This window comes from Bison bison, unplaced genomic scaffold (genome assembly GCF_000754665.1).
Source record: "Bison bison bison isolate TAMUID 2011002044 unplaced genomic scaffold, Bison_UMD1.0 scf7180017864115, whole genome shotgun sequence".
Taxonomy (NCBI): domain Eukaryota; kingdom Metazoa; phylum Chordata; class Mammalia; order Artiodactyla; family Bovidae; genus Bison; species Bison bison.
Window position 1 is genome coordinate 54910 of NW_011494687.1, and position 18217 is coordinate 73126.

Below are 18217 nucleotides of genomic sequence, written 5' to 3' on the forward strand. Positions count from 1 at the left end.
GATGACAGAGGATGAGATGGCTGGATGGCATGACTGACTTGATGGATGTGAGTATGAGTGAACTCCGGGAGTTGGTGATGGACAGGGCGGCCTGGCGTGCTGCGATTAATGGGGTTGCAAAGAGTTGGACACGGCTGAGCGACTGAACTGAAGTAAACTGCACAACAAAGGAAACTATAAGCAAGGTGAAAAGACAGCCTTCAGAATGGGAGAAAATAATAGCAAACGAAGCAAGGGACAAAGAATTAATCTCAAAAATATACAAGCAACTCCTGTAGCTCAATTCCAGAAAAATAAACGACCCAATCAAAAAATGGGCCAAAGAACTAAACAGAGATTTCTCCAAAGAAGACATACAGATAGCTAACAAACACATGAAAAGATGCTCAACATCACTTATTATCAGAGAAATGCTAATCAAAACCACAAAACCAGTCAGAACGGCTGCAATCCAAAATCAACAAGCAATAAATGCTAGAGAGGGTGTGGAGAAAAGGGAACCCTCTTACACTGTTGGTGGGAATGCAATCTAGTACAGCAATAGAACTGACATATGACCCAGCAATCCCACTCCTGGGCATGCACACCAAGGAAACCAGAATTGAAAAAGACATGTGTACCCCAATGTTCATCACAGCACTGTTTATAATAGCCAGGGCATGGAAGCAACCTAGATGTCCATCAGCAGACGAATGGATAAGAAAGCTGTGGTACATATACACAATGGAGTATTACTCAGCCATTAAAATAATACATTTGATCGGTGCTAATGAGGTGGATGAAACTGCAACCTATTATACAGAGTGAAGTAAGCCAGAAAGAAAAACACCAATACAGTATACTAACACATATATATATGGAATTTAGAAAGATGGTAATGATAATCCTGTATGAGAGACAGCAAAAGAGACAAAGATGTATAGAACAGTCTTTTGGACTCTGTGGGAGGGCGAGGATGGGATGATGTGGGAGAATGGCATTGAAACATGTATAATATCATATGTGAAATGAATCGCCAGGTTCTATGCATGATACAGGATGCTTGGGGCTGGTGCACTGGGATGACCCAGAGGGATGGTATGGGGAGGGAGGTGGGAGGGGGGTTCAGGAGGGGGAACACATGTACACCTGTGGTGGATTCATGTTGATGTATGGCAAAACCAATGCAATATTGTAAATTAATTAGTCTCCAATTAAAATAAATAGATTTATATATTTTTTAAAAGAAGTGATAAAAAGAGCTCTTCTACCAGAAACAAAATGGCAAAAGCACAGAAAACTTTTAGTAAGGTGATAAATAGAAAGACAGAATCAGAAAATTGAAACTCTTTATCAGAATAGATTTTTAACCACTTTGTTATAGCATAAGGGAAATTAGGAAAAAATAGCTATAGCTACTTCAATTTGGTAACAAACTCAGCATATAAAAAGGGATAATTTATACATCAAAACACTAAAAGGGAAGAAGAAAAGTTGGAATCCATATAGGTTAAATGATGATAAGATGCTATCAGTAGAGAAATGAGCTATTTTATCTCCAAGACATTTTATACAAACCCCATAGTAACAATAAAACATAAATCTAAAGGAGGAGCTAAAATGGCGGAGGAATAGGATGGGGAGACCACTTTCTCCCCCACAAATTCATCAAAAGAACATTTAAACGCTGAGTAAATTCCACAAAACAACTTCTGAATGCCGGCAGAGGACATCAGGCACCCAGAAAAGCAGCCCATTGTCTTCAAAAGGAGGTACGAAAAAATATAAAAGACAAAAAAAGACACAAAAGAGGGAGGGACAGAGCTCCATCCAGGAAGGGAGTCTTAAAAAGAGAGAAGTTTCCAAACACCAGGAAACACTCTCACTGCCAAGTCTGTGGAGAGCCTTGGAAGCACAGAGGGCAACATAACAGGGAGGAAAAGTGAATAAATAATTAAAACCCACATATTACAAGCCCAGTGGTTAACTCCCCCAGCGGAGAAGCAGTGCAAATGCCTGCACCTGCCACTAGCAAGCGGGGGCTAGACAGGGAAGTGCAGGCTGCATCGCTTAGAGTAAGGATCTGGCCTGAATGCCCCGAGCGCTATCTGAGCGAACTACCCTGGGCAAGCAAACCAGACTGTGGGATAACTACCACGCGAAAAGCCAGCCCTAACCTAAGACACCGCCAGGCCCACGTACAGAACAAAGGACTGAACAGAGATAGCCAGCTGCAGACCATCCCCCTCCAGTGACAGGCAGCCAGAGCCGGAAGGGGGCAATTGCAGCCCCAGAGATACATTATCTACAAAACTGTAAGCAGACTTCTTTGCTAACTAAGACTTCTTGGGGTTCTGGATGCTCAACATCCGCCTAAGAAGGTGCGCTGGTTGTACACCCAGAAAACCAAGCAGCAGGGACAGGGGAGGCGATAAGTCACAGCGACCACGCTCGCCAAACACCTCATCACCTGAGCTCCTCAGACGTGGGAAGGGCACAAAACGGAGGTTCAACCGAGTCTGCGCCTCTGAGGACTACCCCAGTGCCTGAACCTGAGTGGCTTAGACCTGGGAGGTGCAAGCAGCCCAGGGCTGGCCTCGGATGGTTCCTGGCAGAGCAACCTAGAGCCTGAGCAGTGTGGGCAGGGAGGGTATACGCGCCGTGAGCGGGGGCAGGCCTATTGTGGCTGAGGCACTGCGAGCACACGCCAGTGTTATTTGTTTGCAGCGTCCCTCCCTCCCCACAGCGCGACTGAGCGAGTGAGCCTAAAAGTGTCCACCACCGCCCCCTTGTGTCAGGGCGGAAGTCAGACACTGAAGAGACCAGCAAACAGAAGAAGCTAAAACAGAGGGAACCACCTTGGAAGCGACAGGTGCAATAGATTAAAACCGTGTTGTTAGTACCGACTACACCAAAAGGGGCCTATAGATCCTGAGAAACATAAGCTGGACCAAGGAACTAGCCGAAAATGAACTGACCCCACAATACCCACAACACCAGAAAAAGTCCTAGATATATTCTTACTATTTTTATGATCATTCTTTTTTTTTTTTTAATTTTAAAAAATTTTTAAGTTCTCTATTACTCCTTTAATTTTCACTTTTATAACCTACTATTACTTTGCAAAAAAAAAAAGACCCTATTTTTTTAAAGCATACTTCATAAATTTTTTTTTTATAATTTTTGTGACTTTGTTTTCCTTTTCCTTTTTTCTTTCTTTTTTTTTCTCTTCGTTTCTTTAACTTTGTATTTTTGAAATTCCAAACTCTACTCTAAATCTCTAGATTTTTAATTTCTGCTTTTTGGTATCTGTTATCAATTTTGTACCTATACTTTTTTTTTTTATAATTTTTGTGACTTTTTTTTCTCTCTTTCTTTGTCTTCTTCTTTTCTTTAACATTGTAATTTTGAAATTCCAAACTCTACTCTAGATTTTTAATTTTTGCTTTTTGGTGTTTGTTATCAATTTTTTACCTTTAAGAACCTAATCTTCAGTACCCATTTTCACTTGGTAGCAAGATTACTGACTTAACTGCCCTCTCCCCCTTTGGACTCTCCTTTTTCTCCACCAAGTCATCTCTGTCTCCTCCTGCGGGGAGCCGGCGGGAGGCACTCCGCCCATGGCAAAGGTCATGAGGAAGGAGGCTCGACATATGCAAAGGCGGAATTGAGCCTCAGGAGTCCCCCTGGAAATCCTCGAGCATCTACCCCCATAACCAGAGCCTGCCTACTTTACTACTTTGTGCTCTCACCTACTCCTCTGACTTTATGCGGGGCTGAACCCCACCACCTCTTTCGGAGAAGGGGTTAACTTAGAGCTCCAGTTAATAAAAACTCCTGGGCGTGACAAGAGTGTTTTAACCTACAAACTCCTCTGAAGGTTCTCTAGCCTGCCTGACAGGCTTGTCCGGCCACATGTGATTGCTCACAGCCTCCCAGCCGTGAGAGGCATGAGATGCTTTAAACCTTCTAAAAACAGGTTCTTTAGAGAAGTTAGAAAATTATTAGTATAAGTATAGTGGGCTGATTAGAAACTGTATTAATGAAGGGTTTTTCATTTGTTGAGCCAATGTTTGTTGCTAAGTCTCCACATCCCCTGCCCTTACACACATTAATGAATATACAGAAGAAATAAGTATTAACCTTTGATATTAATCACATTAGACCTTAGGCTAAGTAAATTCTTTAACTTTATTTGGGTGGTGTCTGTTTTAAGAATAATCACCCCTGGAGAAGTAAGTGTCCTGGTTGACTGACCGCTGTCACAAGGAGAGGGTCATAAATTGTTAGCAGGCCCCCTGGCCAGAAGATGATGTAACACCCCTAAGACCTCTGTATACATTTGTATGAAGCACCTGACTTTGATAAAAGTCAGGACTTCTGACCCCGTGTGACTTTTGCATAACATCTCAGTGTATAAAAGTAGACCATGGAAAATAAAGAATTGGGATCAGTTCCTCGAAAGACTGGTCTCCCCATGTCTCTCTCTCTCTCAAACTCTGGCTGAGTCTCCATCTGGAGCGCGGAACCTGCCATGCTTACTAATTATGCCTGGGCTTCTAAGACCTGACCAGGGAGGCCTCAGTGTCTCCTCTCCTTCTGGAGAATGGAAGGACACCTGTGGCCTATGTAAGTGGTGCAAGCTCCTTGTCTTGAACTTTTATTGGTCTCCTGCATAAACCAAGCTACTCAACCTCTTTTCTCCACTGAATTTTCCTACTGAGCTATCCTCATTCTATTACTCTTTATATCTCTAATTAATATCTAATTGAAGCTATTGTATCCTGATCCTTGCCGACGCCGTCCCCGCTTTGAACTCCCTGGATCGGCCGGGGCTGGACCCCGGCAGGTGGCTCCCGAGACAGGCAATTCAAAGGTAGGTTCCCCAGAACAATTTGGGTCATCAGCCCTGTTTTCCCCCTCAGAGCAATTAGGGTCATCAGCCCTATTGCCACCCCCCCCCCAAAACAATCTGGGTCACCAGCCCTGTTGTTCCCCCTCAGAGCAGTTTGGGTCATCAGCCCTACTGCTCCTCCCTCGGAACGATTAGGGTCATCAGCCCTATTGTTCCCCCAGTGTTCGGGATGGCTAGGACCCCACTCAGGGTGCCACGGACCCCTCTGTAGGATAGACAGGGCGAGTAGGAGTGGGAAGTGTTGAAAGTGTTTAAGAGTTAGAGTTAGAGAAAAAAAAAACGGTTTATGAAGTTAAAAGGCCAAAGAAAAGCCTGATCTTTTGAAAGCTAAAAGCTTTATCTTCTATTGTATTTAACTTTCTGACATGGATAACACTGAAACTAAGAACGGCAACTCTTTATACAAGTAATCTTGAAACTGTTAAAGAGGGTACTGTTAATTTAGATACTTGGGTGAAGGTAGAAAACAACTAAACACTTATCCTATAAATATGATTAAAAATGTTCTGGACCCCTGTCATGAGGCTGTGGGATAACCTATGGTAGAGGCTATAGCGGTGGATGGTAGTGGGTCTCCACCTTCTGTGCAGATCATATTTTCTGCCATTGATGAAGAAAAGGAGAGAGACTGTGCTCTACCTCCCGAGGAGTGAGAGGGCTTACAGGACGCTGTGGCTGGGTGCCCTGGCGAGCCCCTTCCTCCTCTGCACAAACCTTTAAAAATTTATCCAACAATTTCGATTTATGGTGACTACCCCACCTCCGCTTGCACCTCCCAGGGCCTAAGAATTCCCCAGTTTACATCCAAAGCCTCCAAGAACATTGCCTAAGGCTGAAAAAGATAAAAAGTTTTCTTTTAAACAAAGGAGCTTTTAAAAAATACACAATATACAGAGCCTGATCCTTGAAGAAAACCCTCTCAGGGGGACCTCACCCAAGCGGGAAAAAAAAAAAAAAAAAAAGAGAGAAAAATAAAAAAAAAAAGAAAAAAAGTGAAAAAGAAAAAAGGAAAGAAAATAGAGAAAGATCTAAATATAGAAAAAGAACTAAAGAGTGAAAAGGAGAGAGGAATGGAGGAGGAAGGAATCAGGGAATGCAGCAAGATAGAGAAAGGAAGAAAGAAAGTTAGAAAAAGAGATACAGAGAGAAAGAGAGGGAGGAGGGAAGGAAAGTTAGAGGAAAGAGGGTAAAGGGAAAGAAACGAAGGAAAGAGAAGGTAGCAGAAAAAGGAAGGGGGAGAGAAAAGTGAGAAAGGCAGGAAGAGAAGGAGAGAGAGAGAGATAGTAAGAAAGAAGAAGGGAGAATGAAAGAGGGAAACAAGAAGGAAATGATAGAAAGTAAAAGAGAAGAGGAAGGAAAGAAGATAGAGTGTGGGAAAGAAAACTTGAGAAAGATTGAAAGAGAAGAAGAAAGAAAAAATCAGCAGAGGAGAGAGAAGAGGACTTACAGGACACTGTGGCCAGGCACCCTGGAGAGCTCCCTCCCCCTCTGCGCAAACCTTTAAAAACCTTATCCACCACTTTCTGATTTAAGGCGATAGCCGCTGCCTCCGTTTATGCCTTCCAGGGCCCAAAAGTTCTCCACTTTGCCCCCAAAGCCTCTCAAAGTGTTGCCTAAGCCTGAAAAAGATAAAAAGTTTTTTGAACAGTGGAGCTTTTAGAACAGACTGTGTGCACAATATGCAGAGCGTGCTCCTTGGAGAAAACCCCCTCAGGGGGGTCTCACCCAGGCTAAGACAAAAGCGAAATGGTAAGGGGATTTAGCAACAATATTAACCCCTGATGAGCTGGTTACTCCAATTCCAATGGGAGTGGCTTGCCCCCTACCTGAGGGCATTGTAGGACTTGTGCTAGGGCTTTCTTTCTTAAAAAAAGAAAGCTTGCTCTCTTAAAAAAAAAAAAAAAAAGAGAGAGAGAGAGAAAAGAAAAATTTCGGTGGTGCCTGGTGTAGTAGATTCTGATTATATTGAAAAATTAAAGTTTTGACCTCGCCGCCTACCAAAACTGCAAATTAATAAAGGTCAAAGAGTAACACAGCTTTTGCTTTTTACCTTACTATCAGACAAGAAAAACCTTGACTTCTCAGGCTAGGAGCCACAGAACATTTGGATTTAGTGATCTAGCCTTTTGGGTGCAAGAAATTACAGCTTCTAGGCCTTAAAAAAAAATTTAATTCAAGAAAATAAAATGTCAGGGCTGTTAGACACAGGAACAGACATCTCTTAACATTGCTGGGAAAGACTGGCCCAGTTCCTGTCCCACGCATACTACTGAAAATGAGTTGGTGAGATTAGAGAAAGTGGTATGCGGAGTGGGAATGCTGTAGAGAAAAAGGTGAGGGAAAGTTTAAAACCTTGAAGAGTAGTGAGTTCCCCGTTGCTGGAGGTATTCAAGCAAAGATTAGATGGTTGCTTGTCATCTAAAAAGCTATAGATCAGATTTAGGTTACAAAACGATAACTGGAGAAGCTTATAAAGATGCTGTGCAATACCTCTTTACTTGCTTCTCATATTTAGGTCTGCCAAAAGTTTTGAAAACTGATAATGCCCCTTTAAAGCTGCAGAGAAATTGTTTACTAACTTTAAATGATTTCCAAAAATTATTAGGAGACATTAATTGGATAAGCCCACATTTAAAACTGACTACTGCAGATTTAAAGCCTTTGTTTGATTGCTTAAAAAGCAATCCTAATTCCAGTTCTAAGAAAAAGTTGACTAAGGAGACAGAGTCGGCTCTTGTTAAAGTAGATGAGACTCTAAATGATCAGTTAATTAGGATTAATATTACCAAAAGATGAGATTAAATTATTCTTGCACAAAACATACACCTACAGGGTTCTTGTGACAAAAACGCCCATTGGTTCCATCTACCAGTGACCCCAAGAAAAATAGTTTTATCTTATCCCAGCTTGGTGGCACAATTAATTATAAAAGGAGGAAAAAAGAAATGTGGAACTTTTTAGAAAAAAGTAGCAAATATAATAATTCCATTCAATAAGGATCAACTACAAGTCTTTTACAAAATAGTGATGATTGGCAAGTTGCCCTGATAGATTTCAGGGGTCAAATTTTGTTTCATTTGCCCTCAAGCCCCCACAGTAGTTAAAAGTTCAAAAATGTTAGATTGGCAGTTTGAGGATACCTGTGGAACTTTCCAACCCTATGTAGTTCCTACGCTCCCCTTTACACTATGGGGCAGGGACGTGCTGTCTCAAATAGGAGATACTCAGAGAAGGGTTTTCTCAATTTCTTAGTTATCAACAGGTGGTACAATTAACAATACTTTATATATTGTTATAAATACATAATATAAATATATTTGCCTAATTACGGTTTGCCTAATTAGATATGGATATAAATAAAATATAATAAAGGTATACCTAATTCTATTTATGGATCTATACTTAATTAATCTGTATATAAATTAGTATGTATACTGTATATGCATATTATATATATACTGTATAATTAAATGTATATTGCAGTAATATAATGTATGTGTGGCTGATATTAATTGGTATGGATTGATGTGCTGTGATGATATATGTTCTATATACTGTATAATTATATTATATATGTGTGACATGTATTATTACAGTACATTGGTTTGTGTTGGTTGGTATTAGCTGTGTACGTGTTGTATTGCTGTAATATATATTATGTCAATAAGTTTATACTTGTTGCCATATATAAATACATATATACATTTTGCATTTAGGTATATCTGTATACCAAAATGAGATAAGGAGTTTATACATTTATTATTTAAATTTATACAGAGACCTAAACTAAACATTAGACCTAAATTAACATATCCCTAAATTTATGTTGTTAAAATGTAAATTTTAAAATTTTAAAAAATTAAATTGACAACTGCTTGACAATTCCTTTGCCATAAAACCCCCATAGGTGTAATTGGGGTAGCCAGACAAAAAATTGGTTTTATGGCAAAACGGCCCCCTAGAGTGGGTCCATCTTCCTACTCAAACTAAAAAAGTAGCGGCTTCTTATCCAGGATTGATAGCTACTTTGGTATTAAAGGAAAAAAGGGGAACATTAAGTTATTTGGTAAAGAGCCATCAGAAATTGTAATTCCATATAATAAAGAACAACTTGATGGTCTTCTAATGATTGATGAAAATTGACAGATTGCTATAGGAAACTATTTTGGTCAAATTTTTACATCATTTACCCTCCAATGTTCTGTTAAATTTTATATCTAGACACCCAGTTATTTTCCCTGTTAGATACAAACAGTTCCCTATTTCAGATGCCAAAAATTTTGTATAAAATTTCAAATAAAACATAACAGGGCTGCCTTTTCACCTTGCTAATAGTTTCCTTTGTTGTACAGAAGCTTTTAAGTTTAATTAGGTCCCATTTGTTTATTTTTGCTTTTATTTCCAATATTCTGGGAGGTGGGTCATAGAGGATCCTGCTGTGATGTATGTTGGAAAGTGTTTTGCCTATGTTCTCCTCTAGGAGTTTTATAGTTTCTGGTCTTACGTTTAGATCTTTAATCCATTTTGAGTTTATTTTTGTGTAAGGTGTTAGAAAGTGTTCTAGTTTCATTCTTTTACAAGTGGTTGACCAGTTTTCCCAGCACCACTTGTTAAAGAGATTGTCTTTAATCCATTGTATATTCTTGCCTCCTTTGTCAAAGATAAGGTGTCCATAGGTGTGTGGATTTATCTCTGGGCTTTCTATTTTGTTCCATTGATCAATATTTCTGTCTTTGTGCCAGTACCATACTGTCTTGATAACTGTGGCTTTGTAATAGAGCCTGAAGTCAGGTAGGTTGATTCCTCCAGTTCCATTCTTCTTTCTCAAGATAGCTTTGGCTATTCGAGGTTTTTTGTATTTCCATACAAGGTGAAAAGGCAGCCTTCAGAATGGGAGAAAATAATAGCAAACGAAGCAACGGACAAACAACTAATCTCAAAAATATACAAGCAACTCCTACAGCTCAACTCCAGAAAAATAAATGACCCAATCAAAAAATGGGCCAAAGAACTAAATAGACATTTCTCCAAAGAAGACATACAGATGGCCAACAAACACATGAAAAGATGCTCAACATCACTCATTATCAGAGAAATGCAAATCTAAACCACAGAGGTACCATTTCATGCCAGTCAGAATGGCTGCGATCCAAAAGTCTACAAGCAATAAATGCTGGAGAGGGTGTGGGGAAAAGGGAACCCTCTTACACTTTTGGTGGGCATGCAAACTAGTACAGCCACTATGGAGAACAGTGTGGAGATTCCTTAAAAAACTGGAAACAGAACTGCCTTATGACCCAGCAATCCCAGTGCTGGGCATACACAGCGAGGAATCCAGAATTGAAAGAGACAAGTGTACCCCAATGTTCACTGCAGCACTGTTTATAACCGCCAGGACATGAAAGCAACCTAGATGTCCATCAGCAGAGGAATGGATAAGAAAGCTGTGGTACATATACACAATGGAGTATTACTCAGCCATTAAAAAGAATGCATTTGAATCAGTTCTAATGAGATGGATGAAACTGGAGCCTATTATACAGAGTGAAGGAAAGCAGAAAGAAAAACACCAGTACAGTATACTAATGCATATATATATGGAATTTAGAAAGATGGTAATGATAACCCTGTATGTGAGACATCAAAAGAGACACAGATGTATAGAAGAGTCTTTTGGACTCTGTGGGAGAGGGAGAGGGTGGGATGATTTGGGAGAATGGCATTGAAACATGTGTAATATCATATGTGAAATGAATCGCCAGTCCAGGTTAGATGCATGATACTGGTTGCTTGGGACTGGTGCACTGGGATGACCCAGTCGGATGGTATGGGAAGGGGGTAGGGAGGGGGGCTCGAGATGGGGAACACGTGTATACCTGTGGCGGATTCATGTTGATGTATGGCAGAACCAATGCAATATTGTAAAGTAATTAACCTCCAATTAAAATAAATAAATTTATAATAAAAAAAGAATATCCTTCCCAAATCATGGACTTTCTGATGTTTTGATCAACCCTCCTAATTTCTAACTTTCTCCTTAAATCAAGGGATAGTAAAAGTTTGGATACTGGAGAACTTAGTTAACTAAGATTTACTTATCTTATTCCTAAATTCAGGGCTTGTTCTTCTTGAGTCTATGTCTAAGCACCATTGATGGTAATGTCAGTAGAAGTCTTCAGCATTTGGAAGTCTTTTTCTTTCTCTTCTGTAATCATATATTTCAGGATGTAGTCTAGCCAAATAATTTTCAGAAAGTCCAGCAGAAATATTTTTGTATATAAATTGACTTAAAAGTAAGAATATAATTATCTTCACTGATTTTGAATTTGCTCTATTAATACCATCTACTCCTTTCTGAAAAATAAACATTTTAAAATGAGAAAGAGCTTTACTATTTTAAAGATCATTTTTAAAGCTTTGGTAAAGAATCTTTAATGACTAATGACTTTTGTACAATTGAACACTAGATACTGGAAGTATCTTCCCAATGAGTCTTAGATACTGAAGTTTTCCCAATGAGTGAGAAATGCTCTCTGGGCATTTATATTCTGTGTCATGAGATGGTTATATGATCAGAAATATAATTTTATTTGTTTAAATTTCTTTTTTATGACATGGGTTATTTTGGAGAATCTTGTCTCTGGAACATGCATTAATTGAAGAAACCATACTGAATGAAATAAACTTGAAGGAAAGAAGAAAAAGCTTTATTTTGGCTTTTGTATTATAAGAGAAAAATCTTCCTGGGGTTGGATTAGCTTAATGAATCTGCAGAATATAAAGAAACCATTTATTTGGCAAATTCACAATTGTTACTTCTGAATTATTAAGATTTTAATTTAATTTACCTTGGTCTCAAAAACACTAATAGTCTCTTACTTCTTTGTGAGAAATACAACTTGTTTTATTGTGTCTTTAAAGGCCTCTTTCACTTGTTTGTTTCGAAGTGTGTAGATGAATGGGTTAAGCAAAGGGGCAACCGAAGTTGTGAGCACAGACACCATTTTGTTGATGCCTACTCCTTCCTTTGCTGAAGGCTTGATGTAGATGAACATGCAGCTGCCATAGGTGATGGAAACCACAATAATATGGGATGAACAGGTGGAAAAAGCCTTTTGCCTTTGTTGGGCAGAAGGGAATCTTAGAATGGTCTTGATGATGTATGTATAGGAGAGGACCACACACAGTAAGGTAAAAATGAGTGTCAGCAGAGCAAAACTCAAAGAAATTGTCTCTATTAACACTGTGTCTGAGCAAGTTATCTGTAAAATAGGAGATGTATCACAGACAAAATGATCAATCACATTCGAGTCACAGAATTCCAGCTGGAGGCCCATGCCAAGAGGTGGGAGGATGATCAACAGGCCAGCCAACCAACAGCAGAGAACGAGGGCAGTGCAGACTCTGTTGTTCATGGTAGTGGTGTAGTGCAGGGGTTCACAAATGGCCATGTAGCGGTCATAAGACATGGCTGCAAGGAGAAAAAATTCAGTTGCTGCAAAGAGGACAACAAAAAATAATTGAGTGGCACAAGCATTGTAGGTAACAGTATTATCTCCAGTTGCCATAGAATACAGGAATCTGGGAATACAGACCGTGGTGAATGAGACTTCTAAGAAAGAGAAATTTCGGAGGAAATAATACATGGGCGTTTTAAGATGGGAATCCAAAAGTGTGAGGGTGATAATGATGAGGTTCCCAGCCACACTCAACATGTAGGTGAGAAACAAAAATACAAAAAGCAGAACTTGTAGTTTTGGGTCATCTGTCAGTCCCAGGAAGATGAATCTTGTTATTGCTGTATGATTTCTCATCACTGCCTCCTGCCAAGAGTGAATCCACCTGAAGAAACAAATGTTGTAAGAACCTAGTATTAGAATATGAATGAAATATCCCAGCAAGCCTGTTCACATGCACTTTTTTTCTTCTACTTAATAATCAGTTTGTTAACAGTGACTTTGACATCCTACTGGGACATTTATAAGAAATACCTATTGTGAATCTTACACCTCTAATTCTCCAAATAGGAAGTATATTTAGGACGTAGCTCAGATGGTAAAATGTCTGCCTACAATTCGGAGACCCGGGTTCGATCCCTGGGTCAGGAAGGTCCCCTAGAGAAGGAAATGGCAACACACTCCAGTATGCATGCCTGAAAAATTCCATGGGCCAAGGAGCCTAGTGGGCTACAGTCTTTGAGATGGCAAAGAGTCAGACACAACTGAGTGACTTCGCGTTTCTTTCTTTCTTTCTTTCTGGTGGTCCAGTGGTTAAGACTCTGTGCATGCAGTGGTCCTGGGTTTGATCCCTAGTTAGGGATGCCAGCATCCCACATGCCACAATGAAGAGCCCACATGCTGCAACTAAGACCAGGGCAGCCAGAAACATTAATAAACAAACAAATAAACATTAGAAAAACAAAGTATATTTTAAAAGATATCAAGTTAAAAAGCCATAAATCTGATATGCAGCTTCTTAACAATATTGCCTTGTGGCCTAGATTTTATTTGCCTTCATCCTGGAGGACCAAGATGTCATTTTTGAAGTTTTTTTGCCCATCCTCTTCTTTCTTTGCTTCTCCACCCTACACCAAAATGCTCCATTTTCAAAACCAAGAAAAATCTATTAGTACTTTTTTGATGTGTGTTTTAAATCAAAACATGTCTTTAGGGCAATTTTGTGTTCACAGCAAATTTAAGGGGAAGGTAGAGAGATGTCCCATATACCTCTTACCTCCACATATGCACAGCTTCCCCTGCTCCATTATCAACAACCCCCACCAGAGCTGTACATTTGTTATAACTGATGAACTTGACACGTCACAATCACTCAGAGTCTGTTTACTTTATGGTTCATCCTTGGTGTTCAATGTCCATGGGCTTGGACAAATATTTAATTGGTATTTTATGTTGATCATCTTATTTGTTATGCCAAATTTTAACAGCAGCACAATCAGTTAAAAGTGCTAGTTCTTATTGCATCATTCTTTTGAAAAAACAACTCAAAGAACATACATCTGAGTTAGTGGGTAAGCAGTGTTAACTATATGAGAAATGCTCCATAAGGTTTGCTGGTATTTAGGATTTGGGATTGTTAATTCAATTTTTTTTTTCATTTTTATTAAGGTATACTTGGAGAAGGAAGTGGCAACCCGCTCCAGTATTCTTGCTTGGAAAATTCCAAGGACAGAAGAGCGTGACAGGCTACAGTCCTTAGGGTCACTAGAGTTGGGCACGACTTAGTGCTATCTTTCTTTCTTTCTTCTATGTACAATAAACTGCAATAATTAAAAGATTTGCAGTTCAGTGAGTTTGGAAAAAATGTATATATCTGTGAAACCACCAGCACAACCAAGATATCTCAAGATGCAATGCAAGATACATTACATTTCCATCATAAAATATCTCCCTCATTTCCCTTTGCAATTCAATCCATTCCTTTACTCTGGCCACCCCAAATAATCATTAATTTGCTTTTTGTCAGTATAAATTAGTTTTCAAGAATTTTGTATGATTGGAACCAGCTTTTAAATCTGGCTTTCACTCAGGATGTTTTTGAGAATCATCTATATGTTTGGCATATATATTCCCTTTCAATCCACTCAGTCATGGTGCACTTTTTGGTTATTTGCAGTCTGGAACTATAATGAATAAAGTTACTATAATAAAAGTGATAGTCACTCAGTAGTGTCCAGCTCTTTGAGACCCCATGAATTGCAACCCACCAGGCTCCTCTGTCCATGGAATTCTTCAGGCAAGAATGCTAGAGTGGGTAACTATTCCCTTTTCCAGGGTATCTTCCCAACCCAGGGATCAAACCCGGGTCTCCTACTTTGCAGGTGGATTCTTTACCAACTGAGCTACCAGGGAAGCCCAATGAACTAGTACTGATACAGTATTATTAAATAAAGTCCACAGTTTATTCAGATAATCTACACTTACTCATACAAAGAAATACTTAATAAGCATCTATTACATAAAGAGCATAATATCAGAGACTGGCAATCCAACCATTAACTGGATCTCTTCCCTCTAGGAGTTTTCAGGCTACCAGTGGGAGATAACATTTCACTGTAGTGCATACTCAGGGATGTGGTAACACAGATAAAAGTGAAAACACACTTTAGATTTGGGATAATAACTGCTTCAAGTTTGTTCCTTAGCCCTGAGTTATACTATGTAACTATTCATATTTTTCTATGCTCATTCAGTTTCTTTAGGTTCTTTTCTTTCTACTAAAATTGTCAGCATTATCACTTATCTTAGGTGAGTTATCCAGGTGCACTGCTCAGGGTTCACAAACATGCTTTTGAAACAGAAATCCCTCCCTTAGCACATGGGGCAAATGGTTTACTGGAGAGATAGTATGTTGTTATTCTGAAGGAACATGAAGTTAGAATTTTCCTGCCACAGTCACAACATAGTAGAAATGAGTGCTGATTACCTTTTGCATAATTATAATGAGCTAAAAATCCACATTTAAAAATTGACTGAACTCACCCTGTGCATATAGTTAGGGAATATGGAAAAAAAGACTTTCATAACAAATTAAACACTGACAATTTTCTGACAATTTTTATAAGTAGCAGCCTTTGAGGAAACCACAGTCTGAGGAGCACTGAGTTAGTGAGGAGCTTTTATTCACTTCTTTTCCTAATCTCACATTTCACCTGCCTCAGCTCCCAATCTCATTCTCCATAGAGACCTGCATGGATGGACACACACACACACACACACAAATCTTCTCACAGGCAAATCTGACAATCAACAGAACTTTCCTAGATTTTCATGGCTCCTGATACAAAGATCCCTGTCTCAGTCTCCATTTCCCTTGCCAACTCTAAAATGACATCTGATCCTAGAATTCCAAGTTCTTCTGTTAGTTCAAAGGGAAAAGAGATAGTGCAGAGAAGAGGAAGACTTCTCTTGAGTTTTGTTAGGGCATATTTGATCTTCCTGGGTAGGGAGACAATCTTCTCTGCAAATTCTCTAATAGGAACATTTCTTTTATATGTTTAGTATGCTACCAGTGCACAGGGAACATTTGAGTGAATGACAAAATAGTCCTTGGTGACCTAGTTTCCAAAGTACTAGTGAATTGGTGGAGGCTTAATCAACAGTGCAAAAACACACGTAGCAATGGAGACAGTGTCCTCAGAGACACTGAGGGTGGTCTGATGTCATCTGCATTCTGTTTTGATTTCTTTGCTGAATCTTAAGATTATTCCTAGAATTTGAAAATTGATTTAGCACTTTATATATATATATACATACACACACACATATATTAATCTTTGACATAAATCTCAGATAAAGTAAAGTGAAAAAAAAAACCCACTCTTACCCTCTTTTTACAGATGAGGAAATTAAGGAGAAGAGAAATGAATAATCAGGATGCCCTATAGTGGTGATGCAAGTTTAGAACAAAAGTTTATCTGAGTACAAAGATCTTGCTTCTTCCTCCATGCTACCCTAGTTGCTTGTTCTGATATTGAAGACTCACTAGCATTTAAATGTCAAACTTGATATTCTAGGGCTACTTGACCTGTATTTTCATTTTTTCATCTTCTACTTATGATTTTCCTGGTAGGCAATGAAACGATCTTTGGTATTTGAAGCAATGAAAAGTTTTTCATTCCAACTATTGGACAAAAAATTGCCTCTTTCCAGCATATGTTATTTGTTTTGCTTTGGCTTATTATTGTCCAGATATGGGGAAATGTTGAGGGCAGGGGGAGAATGGGTGACAGGGGATGAGATCTTTGGGTGGTATCACTGACCCAATGGATATGAGTTTGAGCAAACTCTGGGAGATAGTGAAGGACAGGAAAGCCTGGTGTGCTGCAGTCCATAGGGTTGCAAAGAGTTGGACATGACTGAACAATGAACAACAAATTACTGTCCAGTGACCTTGAGCAAAGCTTTCTGTTTGACTGTCTCTGCTGTCATTTCTGGACATTTTCATTCTTGATGCTCATGTCAGATGATGCAGCAGAGAAGTGTTCTTGCTGCCTTTATTGGGGCAGGTATTTCCTCTCCTCAGGCCACTCACTACTGCTCTATGGAGTTTTCTCACACTGAATAGACATGACACATCATACTTCTCCCACTATTGGGAGAGAGTGATTGAAAATGTTCCTTGGCAGAGGAATGAGCTGGGGAGAAAGAAGATCTTTCTCTTTGTATCTCTCTAGTACATTTTTGAAAAACATCCTGATGGACTATGGCAGAGATGGACTTCCTGATGAATTGTCCCAGTGATCATTAAATACTGCCCATTTTTGTCTCTTGTTACTTTTTTTGGCTTAAAGTCTATTTTTGTCTGATATGAGTATGGCTTGACAACTTTATTTTGGCTGTCATTTGCCTGGACCATTCATTCTCTATCCTTTCACTTTGAGCCTTGTGTTTGTTTTTAAAGCTGAACTGTGTCTCTTGGAGGCAGCATGTAGTTGGGTCTTGTTTTTTAATCCATCCAGTCACCCCATGTCTTTTGATTGGTGAATTCAATCCATTTACCTTTAGGATGATCATTGATAGATGAGTACTTGGTGCTGCCATTTTGTCTTTTATTTTCTGGTTGCTCTATGTCTCCATTTATTTCTTTTCCCTTGTGTTTCTGTCTGCCATTTTGGCTTGGTAGTTTTTCTATGATGTTTCTCTTTTTTTATGTTTTGCATCTCTGCTCTATATTTATGTTTTATTGTTACTATGGGGTTTGTATAAAATGTCTTGGAGATAAAATAGCTCATTTCTCTACTGATAGCACCTTATCATTATTTAACCTATACGGATTCCATCCTTTCTTCTTCCCTTTTTGTGTTTTGATGTCTTAAATTATCCCTTTTTATATGGTGGGGTTGTTACCAAATTGAAGTAGCAATAGCTATTTTTTCTAGTTTCCCTTATGCTATAACAAGTGGTTAAAAATCTATTCTGATAAAGAGTTTCAATTTTCTGATTCTGTCTTTCTATTTACCACCTTGCTAAAAGTTTTGTGTGCTTTTGCCTTTTTGTTTCTGGTAGAAGAGCTCTTTTTATCATTTCTTACAAGGCAGGTGTACAATGGGCTTCCCAGGTGGTGGTAGTGGTAAAGAACCCGTCTGCCAAAGCAGGAGATACAAGAGTCATGGGTTCCATCCCTGAGTCTGAAAGACCCGCTGGAGAAGGGCATGGCAAACCACTCCAGTATTCTTTCCTGGAGAATCCCATGGACAGGGGAGCCTGGTGAGCTACAGTCCATAGTGTTGCACAGATTAAAACCCGACTGAAGTGACTTAGCAGGCAAGGATAAGGTAAATCTAGTGTTGATGAACCTCCTAAG

The 18217-nt window shown here is 39.2% G+C and overlaps 1 protein-coding gene across 1 annotated transcript; it reads right to left on the minus strand.

Annotated features, from left to right (window-relative positions):
* Positions 1 to 11769: 11769 nt before the first annotated feature.
* LOC104988032 (olfactory receptor 6C2-like) lies at positions 11770 to 12708 on the minus strand. Its single transcript, XM_010839166.1, has one exon. It carries the CDS (start codon positions 12706 to 12708, stop codon positions 11770 to 11772), a length of 939 nt encoding a protein of 312 aa, XP_010837468.1.
* Between the last annotated feature and the right edge of the window lie 5509 nt (positions 12709 to 18217).

Bases quoted from the DNA above. Each gene is read 5' to 3' on its own strand.
- LOC104988032 (XM_010839166.1), bottom strand. From the start codon at position 12,708: ATGAGAAATCATACAGCAATAACAAGATTCATCTTCCTGGGACTGACA.